At 44.1% G+C, this 12,605-nt stretch overlaps 1 protein-coding gene across 1 annotated transcript in view; it reads left to right on the plus strand.

The window, feature by feature from the left end:
• The window catches only part of LOC137335729 (anthrax toxin receptor 1-like), a 147,749-nt gene that overhangs the window by 98,521 nt on the left and 36,623 nt on the right, over window positions 1-12,605 (plus strand). The window contains exons 15-17 of the mRNA XM_068001045.1: window positions 6,753-6,851; window positions 9,419-9,589; window positions 12,411-12,491. Of these exons, the coding sequence (XP_067857146.1) occupies window positions 6,753-6,851; window positions 9,419-9,589; window positions 12,411-12,491 (351 nt within the window). The remainder of the gene's footprint in view (window positions 1-6,752; window positions 6,852-9,418; window positions 9,590-12,410; window positions 12,492-12,605) is intronic.

Here is a 12,605-nt window from a genome sequence, read left to right on the forward strand (position 1 = left end):
GTGTTTCCCATGCTGGGGGAAACACTCCCTGTTTAAACAGACATATTGCAGCCAGCAGCCAGTGGCAGCTGCAAAGGTCTATTTAACAGGTGTGGGGTAAACCCTCATTCATTGCAGCAGGGCACTCTGTCACCATTGTCTCCACACTCCAAATTATTAAATCAGACCCTAAACTCTGCTGTCCAAACACATTTACCTACATTGTGGACCCTCTCACACTCACACCGTCATGATGGGGGGGTGGGGTCTATTCATCACTCCATTGGAGGACGAGCAACATCACCAGCCTTGCCAGGCATGCCCTCCACCTCCACCACGTGGAGCTACACAACACAGTGTTGTGCAACAAGCACCTGCACAAAGTAGTCGTGCAACTACACATACATCCACTGTAGGGTGACCCAATGGGTGGCATCAAGCGTGTTCATGGAGAACCTCATGAAAGGACATTATTGCACAAGCCAGTCAAGAATGGCCAAGAGGTGGCAGTAGTGGTGACAATATAATATGTAATGTGAGTTGATCAGAAATCAAATATAAGTAAAAACCATGACAAACCCTCAAACACCTTTGTGCATCCCCTTCATGCTCATGACACATTTGCTTTACGCCTCCTACTACACATCTGTGATGCATGCCCTGTGGCTGCAGCACAGGTAGAGGCAGGTTGGGTGAGGCTGACCGTGAAAGAGGTGCATTGGAGGTGAGTATGCGATAGAGCTATGAGATTGTATGGGGATTGGGTTGAGTGATGGTGGTGGGATGCGTACTGGCGAGGTGAGTAAGTGCAGGTAAGATGAGGATGAGCTTTGAGTGGGTGTGAGGAGTGATGTGATAGAGTAGTGTTGGGAGTGCAGAAGGAGATATGGGGTGGGGGCGGTGATGTGGCAGACGAAGTGTGGGGGAATGAGTAAGTGTACTCACTTTGGCGGACCTACTGAGGTCATTGAAGCGCCTCCTGCACTGTATGCAGGTGCGTGATATGTTGGTGGTGCTAGTGACCTCCTCTGCCACCTCGAGCCAGGCCTTCATGGTGTCAGAGGCAGGCCCACTTCCTCCTGGGCTGCTCCAAGCTGTGATTTTGCCTATTTTCTGCAGCATCAGTCAGTGGAGGACTGCCCCTTTAAATAGGGCTCCTCCAGCTGATAGCCTATGATGCGGGTGCGCAGTCCGCCCGCTGCGCAGCTTTCCAGCGCAAAACCCGGAAGCCAAGGTAAGTGGCTTCAATTTACTTACAATCGCGTGCCAAACCCACCGATTTCACTGGACGCGTTACCCACGCGCCTAGTCGACCCCACGCTACCAACCCGCCTCCCTCCTAATACCGGACCCCTATTGAAGGATACAGGGAGGGAGAAGAAAAGTGGTTAAGATTAGATTTTTGTTGCTTACGAGGAGCAGAAGAGGAAAGTTCAGGAGGACTACAGTATCAATGAAATATTATCGTCTATTGATGAAGATCATACTTGCTTTGGAGATACCATCTGATGAGAATGAATGATGAACTGATCAGACACTCCCAGTAACACTCGAGGTAAACCCATGAACTGTAATAGATATTAGCTGATTGGTGGGTTCCAGATATTGGTTGATAATTGTTCAATATTTGCAAAGCTGAAAACATAATTCATTCTGAATAAATACAGAACAACAGCCAATGTCATAAGTGGCAGACATTAATTATTTATAATATGCAGCCAAGTTAATTTAAATGATCAATTTTTAATTGTACCATTATACAGCAGCCAGTGTAAAGAAAGTAAAAGCATGAAAAGATTAAAACAAATGTCAGCTCTTGTGTCACACTAATGTACTGCCAGGTGATTTGAGCAGTCAAGTTCCACCAAACATATTGTACAACAGAAGTGCTGAATATTAATTTCCTTTCACAAAGTGCAAAGATTAAACAGCATGTCCATTGCATCAGATGACATATGAAATAGCCACAAAAATGCAGTCATTTAGTTTTAGTCTTGAAATAAATCTGCACATGGGAATGGTTGTAAGAAACACATTATACAAAGGAAGTGGAAATCTCAGTGCAGCCCCATTAAAATGATCTGTTCAAACCATTAAGGAAGTCTTCAGTTTGTTGAATTTTGCCTATATAAATATTTAACTTAATAAAGTTAAATGTGTCATGCTATACAGATATTACAAAATTGGACATTTAAAGAAGAACATAAGGAATTTTAGAAGCAAAAGGCAATTAGCCCCAACAAGTCTGCCCTTTTCTGGCTAATCTGGCCCCATTTGCTCTGTGTCTCATTATTATCTTCAAACTCTTCTCTTTCCAGATACACATCTTATGGCCTTTTAAAGCTTTTTTGAATGGTCTTCCCTTGGATTCAACAGAAATGGCAGGAAAACTGGAACAACTGTTGGTGCCTTGCCGTTAAATGTTTCAGCATACCTTGTAAATAGAATAGGATGTGGTATTTACTTTATGGGCTGGTGACATCTAGGGGCAGAATATCAATAATGCAGGCACCTCTGTTTCTATTCCATTGGCAAGCGCCACAAATTGGACTACTTGGCTCCAGTTGCATTATCAAGCATCATCCCCCCATTACACCCTTAGCCAGTATGGCCGGATCGAACACTGCTTGTGACCTTTAACAGCTAAATGGACAAACAGTGTTCGTTGTATGTTGTACAGGCACCATTGTATATTATTGTGACGGAGGCATAAGTTATTTTTTTTCTATTGGTAAAAGGTGGATCTATTTATCGTTAATCTGAGTGCCAACTCATGCTTGCCTGTTGTCTATTGGGCCTACCTTGTCTCACTAGTTGAAATGAGTATCAATGACCACACAGGAGAAAAAAAGAACCATCACATGACCATCGAAACTCAATTGGATGCAGGTAAAATAAGACCACAAGAGAAATAAAGGTACAGTTGGTCATTTGACATCGCTTAGCTCAGCCACCTAGATGTCACGATTGGTCAAATAATGTGGATAAAATACCATAGTGCATAAGGGATCAGACGGTGCAATTAGTTAGACACTAGCCTTTTCACCTCTTGAGACAGGATTAAAATCTTGCCAAGACTGATTGGATGAAGGTATTCTCAGTCTGTATAGAATATACCTTGAAATGAGTTTGGGCATGATTCCAAAGTACAAAATTGCTCCTAATAAATTGTGATTTCAAAGAGCTACAGGATGGCTGGTGTGAAAAATGGAAAATGTCACCCTGGCACAATAGGGGGTTGGTGTTCTGACATTGAACTAAGGTACATTGTTGGGGATTAAGGGGATTGACCATTCTACGCCTGACCCAGGAAAGGTCGATGTGAACAGCGGATGCCTGAAATGGAAACTGTTCCATTTGCCAGCACTACCATCTTCCAACATGATGAATACAAAATTCACTGGGAAAAATGCTAAAAGAAAAAACAACCAATAACACATGAGGGCAACTAATAATGTGCACATATGGGAACTTGCTGTCCTTTTTCAAATATGAACTCCAACTACTACAAATATGAACTCCGACTAGTTAACGGCAATTGATACTAGCTCAATTGCTAAATTTAAATCTGAGATAGATAGCTTTTTGGCAACCAAAGGTATTAAGGGATATGGGCCAAAGGCAGGTATATGGAGTTAGATCACAGATCAGCCATGATCTTATCAAATGGTGGAGCAGGCATGAGGGGCTGAATGGCCTACTCCTATTCGTATATTCCTATGTACCTATGTACTTTATCTCTGCTATGAAAAGCAGATATTAGGTGTATACTCTAAAGAACATATGCATGTGACTTAGTCGTGCAGTTTGAAGTATTTATATTCATTGGTGCTAACCATTTCTTTCTCATCTTAGTCATAGTCTTAGTCATCTACTAAGGGGACTGTTTGATAGTACGAGTCATTGTAGTTTATATCCATGACACAAGAGGCTTGATACTGCTGGAATGGCTGTGCAAGGGGGATGCTGATGTGAGTGACCCAATACTGAAGTAATGAGAGTACCCTGCGTGTGGTATCAGAACATATTATATGAAGAGTAGGTATTGGGAAGTATGCCGTATTGATGAGAGAGAAGCATTACCCTTGGAAGGTGATGAAATGGTTCCAAGATAGGAAGACTGTGTGGAAGGCCAAAGCCAAGATAATAGCCAGTAAGAGAACCTGAATGGAAAATTGACAATGGACAGACAGTGCAGGAGCTGGCATAGGAAAGAACACAATGGTCTGATCTTTTGGACTAGAAATTAGTCCGGACCCATTTTTGGGTAATCAGCACTCACCCAAATCGAGAGGCCTTAGGATATTTGAAGTGGGTCCGTGGGCCTTATCAGTATAGTCGGCGCGAGCTATCGGCACCAATCGTGTCTCCATAGGCAGCTTGCCTGAGTGAAGACATCAATGTTGGGCTGTCTGCCTCACTGGCAGTGGTCCGCACATATCCGCAGACAGTCCCAAGATTCTGATGACGACAGATTCCTGAGGCCTTCTTGCAGTAAACAAGACCATTGTGCATTGTCAGCCATCTTTTGTACTCCGCATGATTTTACAACATATTGTGGTACTCTTCAGTCGACGCTGGTGTCTCTGCATCCTTTTGACATGGAGAGGCTGAAGGGTATCACTGTTATCAAACGGTTAAGTTAAACCAAGCAAATTATTAGCAGCTGCCCATTGTTCAAAACAGCCAGCTGTACTTAGTAATGAGGATACATGAAAAACCCTGCTATATGAGTAGGTATTGTACCAGTAAAATTAAAGAAAATCCTACAATATGGAATTAGAGAGATGCCAAAAGTAAATAAGAACATCTGTCCACACCTTAACTTTAACCAAAACATCTGCTGAATTTGCCAGCATTCCTCCCACGAATGATAATGCCTTCGGGCACATTTACCAGGTAGCTTACGTAAAGAGGAGCTTGCTGGGTTGGTTTGGCCATCAGGACACATAAGCTTTGAAAAGTTTCAGTGGTCCATTTTATACTTTGAAATTGACCCCGAGGTATGGTTCAACTTGGGGCTTTCAGTGGGGTTTTCTAGAATATCCAGCTGGATGTGTAAGATAGTAGAAGGGCAAGAGAAAGATCGTTTTCTAATGACATATACATGGGATAGACATGAATGGATTTTTGGTCTTCAAACTGAAGGAAGAAAGAGCAGTGAGTTATATTTTCACAGTGCGTTAATGTCAAGATGCTGAGCAGTGGTATGTGCTGGATGTGTGCACGGAACTCTTATTCTGATGGCTGATTGTGTGTCAACCATGCTCAGCCTTTCTTCATTCCTGAACACTAGATGTTGGCAGCTGTCACAGGCATTCTTGTTAGAGAGTGGAGGAGATTGAATTGTCACACCATGAGGTTATACTTAAGGTATAATGTAGTAGCTCTCCCATGCCTGTTATCTCTCATTCCGGTCTCTGCTGAAGATCATCCAATTTCCAGCAATGAGAAAAAATGCGAATCTGAACAGTCTAGTGTGCAACGCATTAGTGGGTAATGTGCCACATTCCAGAATAATCCAGCCTTTGTTTGGTGCATTATATACCACCATAATGTGCTGTGTCAGAGAATGGTACAATATTGGCTTAACACTTGCAATCTATTGGGTAGATGTCAGTTTGATTCTCCATTAGACATAGAGTTTCTCGTTCAGCCATTGAACAGTCAGAGATATTGCTGCAGTATGGTGAGCACTGCATAGTTTCTGCAGCCTCCTGTCCCCCCTCCTCCAGATGCTAAGATGTGGTCTTTGTTTTATTCCACTCAAAAGCATGAAAGGTTGAGTCAAGGGAATGTTGTGGTGGCTGCAGAAAAGTGGGGGATTGTTCACAGTGGTGAAGCAGAGACATGAGGGCAGAAGAGTTGGAGGGTCTGCAGGAGATACAGCAAAGGAGGTTGACCCTATTTGGGGTTGAAGACCACCCTCCAGGTGCAAGCAGTGTGGAAAGTGTTTACTTGTACACATCCAGCAAATCCCACTGTTCAGAGTCTGAAAAATACAACTTACTGCTTCAAACCCAAAACCTCTTGACCTCAAGTTCAGCGTTCACTGACTGAGCTACCCTATGATCTCCCAGTGGCCAATATACATGGCAGCACTGACACTGGTTGTAGTGGTGGAGCCCACTGTTCTATTTCATTGGTTGCAGGACTTCAATGGTTAATGCATGGAGCCGGAAAAAAAAGTTAATAAATGACTGACGGTTCTGTACATCCTTTTCTTTGTAATCCTGCTGAATTAGGCTGAATCTTCAATAGAGCGGATAGTCATTGCGCAAAGGGATAAACAGAGCCAGCTTAAATGTACTTTTAAAAGTTAAAAAATAAACTTTATGGAACAACTTTGTTTTTAAGTTATTCTCCTTTTGTGGGATGTAAACACAGAGAGTGATTGCAAAACCCACTGAGTGTTATGAATCTCTTCTGGCCTGCCTGAGTGACAATGATGTCAAGCTTCTTCCTGTTTTGATTCTTGCTCCCCCATAAGTAGACACACAGTAGCTCACACACAAAATATGTTGTGCATGAGTTCAACAAACTCAGGTGGTTTTACTTCTTGCTGTCATGAGGTTGGAAGCCCCATTTGGCAGTAGATTCCGAGTCTAGAGGTTGGGCCAATGTCAGCCTTGAAGGATCTGTTTGGGAACTTTAAAAGCTGTGGCATTTCCTCTTGTCTGAGTTCCAGCAAGGATTAGGCCAGTTGCTTGCTCTGACAAAGCAGCTCAGCTCTACACGTTCTCATTGCCCACTAATCATTTTCTCTCCTGCAGGAAGATTCGGATTCAGAAGGATTGCCCAAGAAGAAATGGCCAACCGTCGATGCCTCGTATTACGGGGGGCGAGGTGTGGGTGGGATTAAAAGAATGGAGGTAAAGTGTTACCAGTGGTCCTTTTTAAACTTGTGATCTATCAGAGTGACTTGTAGAAAGTAAAGTGTTTTGTTTTCAAATTAAATGAATCCAGTCCTTTCCCCTGGTTGAAAAGTTGAAGCCCACGTGTCAAGTCCTTGGACTTCTCTCAATTCAATTGAAAATTACCCAAAGTTCCAGCTTTTAAATGTCAAAAAGATGCTTAGTTTTACGCTCAACTGTGCAGTTTAATGCTATTATGTGCAGAGATTTTAAGGGGTACACAGTGCAATAGTTCCATAGCAGAAATGATCCCAAGAGTGACCTCAGAGAGATGTTCTTGTCAAATAATACGCTCTCACGTGTTCATTTTAAAATATGATTGTGTTCAAAACCTCTGTCACCAACTCTTTAAGACCACGCCTCTCCTTGGTCAAACACTTTTTTATTTATGAAGACAGTGCCCCTTTAACAGTCAAAAGTGAAGAGAAGAAGGATGGAGCTAAGACTTCTGTTCCCAATAATCTCAGTTGAGTTATTTTTCCAACAGCTTGTAACTGTTGAATTTCACTGTCACTTGCTTAAGCTTCCCATCACATATCAATTTCTCTTTAAGAAGATGCCAGTAACAGCAGTGTAAATCATACACAGCCCCCGCTGTGAACCAGCCCAAGTATATAGACGGTGAACTGTAAAGTCCCATTTACAGAGCTTTGAAAGCAGTAGATGAAGTATTGATGGCCCAAAATATTGCACAGAAATACAACATGGTGGAGAGGCAGCAGAAGGGGACTACTTATAGGAAAACAATTTAAATGGATGGCTCGATCACCTCAGACCACAATATTGAGACAGTGGGTAAAATAAAGGTCTCCTTCGCTTCTCTTCCAAGGCAAGGGTGTGGGGTTGGAGGATCATTTCACTGGACTTTATCTTTTCGACAGATGTTTGTTAACATTACAGTCATATGACCCCCTCTTCCTGTGTCAGCAACCCCCCCCCCCCACCCCGGCGCCCCCGCTGCCCGCTCCTAAGTTCTTTTCCTCTGTTGTTTTAGGATTTTCACCCCTACCCACCATCTGGAAGTTTTTCGTAAGCCCACTGAAGAGTATTTAACTTTCTCTGAGTTGGAGCAGTAACTCAGACTTTAATTAGGTGCCAGTCAACATTAGTTACGATTTGCCACTCTGTTGCTTTTTCTCTGAAACCTTTCTATCCCATCCAATTCTCTGCTGAAGACATTGACTCCTTGATGGAGTACAGGTGCGGGATACCCGCCAGAAATGCTCAGCTGATGTTCATGACACACTGGCAAACCAGAAGATGTCCCATTTCTACGGGACACATGACTGTGTTTGCAAATTCTTCTATGGCCTTGCTGTATCCTACCCCTTGAACCTCCAGGCATACAACCCCACACATATCCTCACCACGCTGACTCTTTGGGCTCGGTTTTAACTCCTGGACGGGAAAGCAGCAAAGTAAGCCGCAGGCCAATCTGTAGAGCAGTAGCCGATTTCAATGGCTGGGCCCAATGAACATGCCGCTTGCCAACTTCCCGACCAAAACGGCCGAACACAAGGTAAGTGCTCCGGGAGGGGACGCCCAAGGATTCCTTGTGGGGCCCGGAGGAGTACTCCTGCTTCTCTTGGCCCACAAAGAAACAAAAATTAAAAAAATTACCTTGCTGGGCCAGAAGAGGCTGTCGTTGCTAGCAGGTTTTGCCTGACGGAGAAGCCACCACTGCTCCCCCGCTCAGGCCTCAGGTTAAAATAGCAGATCGCGCCCCAATGATGTTATCAGAGCCTGATCTGCATATTTAGAGAGGACCCAGGTGGCTTGGGGTGGGGTCCTCACCGCCTGCAATTTAAAATTGTAGTCGGCCAGATCGGGGTGGGAGAGAAATGGGTAAGTCCATTGCTCCATTTTAACTGCCCCTTGGTCTGTCTCTCTGCTCCACTGGCAGAACCTTAAGCCATCTCACCACCCCGCCCCTCCACACACATTCTGAAACTCTCTTCCCTTTATTCCATCTTTCCCCACATTCAAAAGCCTCCTTATCGCTGACTACGCCTTCAACCAAACCCCCGAAGACGACTTCTTATTCCTGCTCAGGCCCTAGCCCTATTTTGTGCAATGCCTTGGGACATTTTTCTAGCTTTAAAAAGAGTAGAAAATGGTGCAAACACCAGTTGGTAGAAGAGATCGGTTGATAATTTTGTGAAATGCCACTGGAAGAGGAATCAAAAGTCTTGAAATGAGGGAACCACATGCAGATAATTGCAGGGGACTGATAGCTCTCACTGTCCATAGTGAAACTGTAAAACCTTCAGGGCTTTTTGATGCATTTTTATATCTATATTGTCCCATTGCCTCTAATGAATTGATGGGACTTCCTTTCATGCACCATTTATCACACTGCTAGACTGCTGACTTCAGCTTTGCTCTTTGTCCAGCTGTCATAACAAGCCCCTTGCTCCCTTACTCCCTCCTCCCAGCACCTAGCAACCCCCTCTTCATTCAAACTACTGACTAGCAATGTGCGCATAGCAGGGATTTATTCTCACGTCACACTTAAAATTTTCCAGGTTCGCTGGGGAGAAAAGGGCTCGACGGAAGAAGGCGCCAAACTGGAAAAGGCCAAAAATGCCAGAGTTAAAATGCCAGAGGAGGAGTATGAGTTCTCGGAGTTAGGAATGCAAAACAATAACGGGGGTCGCAAGTCCAACTCCCCCAGAAAATGGTACTCTCCAATCAAGGTAACTTTCCTCCATTTGCACCAGAATATTAGATTTCTGATATGAGCTGTTTGGAGCGAGGAAATGGGGAGGAGAAATCTCTTAAAGGAAGCTAAGAACCTAACTCCTGCAAGTAATAAAATCTGAAGTGCGATATTATGGTCTGTACTGAAGGCACTGCGACAGGAGAGGAGGCGGTGGCCAGATGATTCATCTGTCAGTTTAGGTCATGGACAAACAATGCAGTGAGGCTTCTCGAAGGGAATTGTGTTATTGAGTTACTTTGGTGATCAGTGTTATTGGAGACAGCGTGTAAGGGTTAAAAAGGTGAGAACAGGATCCAATATGTGGTGTGTTCGGCCATAAAATGGCTCACAAAATAGCTTAGGCTTCAGTTGAAATAGCTTTGGGGGAAGTGAGGTTATAGCTTTTTAGAAAGCAAATTCTTAAATGGAGTAGGGTAGATTTTTTTTTTCCTCTAAAGCTTTCTGTTTCAGCAACATCTGCTGAATAAATGATGTTCACTAATCACAGGAATCGTTTGAAGGGATTGGATAACTTGCGTTTCTCTATAGAGGACAGACAATTGGAATTGGCAGCCTGTCAGAAAATAGAAACCACAGGGTGACGATGGCCTCTGTGCAACATTGGTGGGTTATGACGCCCGAGTCACAAGCGAATTGAAAGCAGTGGGCGACTCGTCGGGATCTGGGAAGTGAAGGCCGTGAGCTCTGCATAATGCTGGTTGCTTCTCATCACAGCAAGTATTTTGCTTACCAGCAGTCAAATGGTGCAAGGACAAGAGTAGCACAGTGCCAGTGTTTTATGGGTTGCTCAACGTTGTGGCCCTGTGGCAAGCTACATGGGTCATTGGAAGGGTAGAGAGAGGCACTACATCTGGTTGTATACTGTACTGTTTGGTTACATCTACCAGCCAAGATAGGAGGTTATCCAAAAATGTTCATTGTATTTGGAGAATAAACATGGATTCTTGTGATCCAAGTGGAACTGCATGTTGTGAGATAGCCATGTTATGAAACAGCCAATATCTGTGAACCAAAAAACACCCCTCACTGTTAAAAGTCATACAGTTAGCAGCAGGCAACAGGCTGAGGAACAACAGATCTGTCAAAAAGATTGGGTAAAAAACAAGGCAGAGTATTCAGCTTCACAAACTCCCCAGAATGAAGACAAATGCATTGGATATCACACGTGTGTGGGGAAAGATTCCATCAGGAAGCAAGCGCAACATCATTCTGATTACTGCCATCTTTCATCTACGCACCAGATACAACACTTTTTTTTTTGAAAAAGTTACCCAGATTTTGTATCTGAAGTTTCAAGAAGATGCATTGGAATCAAATTTATTTGTCCCTTACGATTGCCCAACTTTCTTTGCATGGACATGATGGAGTCATTTCTGTTGTGCATTTCCAAAAACACTGCCAGGATATGATGTGTTGCTGCTTCTGAGATTTGACCCATGAGGTAGCCTCACATTGGGCTGACATTCTTCGATTCCCCATAGAGGGGTAGTTCCACCTGTGATTTTGGCATGGCTTGGGGTGGAGTGGCTTTGGAATATCACTAGCAAACGCCTGACATTAAGGTTCCTGTCTGGTTTGTGTCAATGGATGGCTACAATGGATGGCTTTGGGGATCAAAAAGAGGGGAGGAAAAAAATGTTTTTTTAAGAATTGCTTTTTATTTATTTCAGTATTGAATTTTTTTTTTAAACATTGTACTTTGCACATAATGGAATATTTCTTTTATAATTCAACTTTTCTCCTCCTTCAGTTTTCTTCCCCTCACTCTGAGGCTTGGGACTGATTCCACAAGTGCTGATAGTCCCCCACCACCTTGCTCACGTCACATTCTTCGTGTGTGAGCCCCGACAGTGAGTCCTGGCTCCCCCATAGTGTGGGTGGGGAGGGGGGTGGGGCAGAAGAAGGGGTCTCACACCAAGACCAACCTTTCCTTAGCTGATGTCTTCACATCCACACACACCCTCCCGACAGCGGTCACTGGATAGTGAACAGGAATGAGATCCTCCCTAGCTTAGGGAGGGATGATGGCTGTAGCACCTCCGCCACTGCCAGAAACCATAGGCCAAACCTAGATCTTCCCAGCCTGTATGGTTCACTACCACACCAGGCAAGTCTATTACCCAGTGAGCCATTGGGACTCTCAGTACTTTACAGTGAGATTACCCTCGTGGTCATCTCTCACTGAAGAAAGCAGCATGGCTCATGGCAGCAATGGCTCACAGTTTTAATCATGAGAGCATCAAATGTCGGTCCCTGACATCAGCAGTGGTGCAGTAAATAATAGGTGGAAGTAGTGAAGTATTACACACCGGCAAGCTGATTCAGAACTCTGATGTCGTTTAGACCCAAGAGGATGCCCCTTAAAATCCATCCTGCTCATTAAAACCAGGCTGGTTCCACCCACAGTCCGATGCATACCCTGACCTATAACCCTGTTTTAGCACATAGCGTGCACTCAGAGCAACGTCAGGGTTAGCTGGTGGTTCAGTACCATGTGGTAACTCCACTTCAAGTGACCCAAGGCGATGGAACTCTAATAGTGTCTGTGAACACTGTGCTGCTGCTGCTGTCCTTCAACTAATTTGAGTGGTTGCAACTTAAGCGGCTGTGTGAGAAACCTAATTCTGCATTGTATTTAAAAAAGGTACAGGTTACAGGCCTCCAGGAATCAGTGAACAGGAGCCAGGGAATGGGTATTGAGACAGAACAGGCACAAAAAGAACAATGGAGGGTTTGAAGATGTTTTTTTTCCCTCCCCTTAATAAGGCCTCTAATGAGTGTTCCTGTGATTTCAGGGCAAGTTGGATGCATTATGGGTTCTCCTGCGGAAAGGTTACGATCGGGTGTCTGTGATGCGGCCTCGGCACGGAGACAAGGTAAGAGCGTGATGTTGAATATTTACCAAAGCAGCAATGGACCCGCTGCTTCCGCTCACAGTGCAGTCAACTTCTGCTCTTCTGGGGTGAGGGAACCCTTCCAAGAGTAGGACA

Source organism: Heptranchias perlo, chromosome 20 (assembly GCF_035084215.1).
Source record: "Heptranchias perlo isolate sHepPer1 chromosome 20, sHepPer1.hap1, whole genome shotgun sequence".
Lineage (NCBI taxonomy): Eukaryota > Metazoa > Chordata > Chondrichthyes > Hexanchiformes > Hexanchidae > Heptranchias > Heptranchias perlo.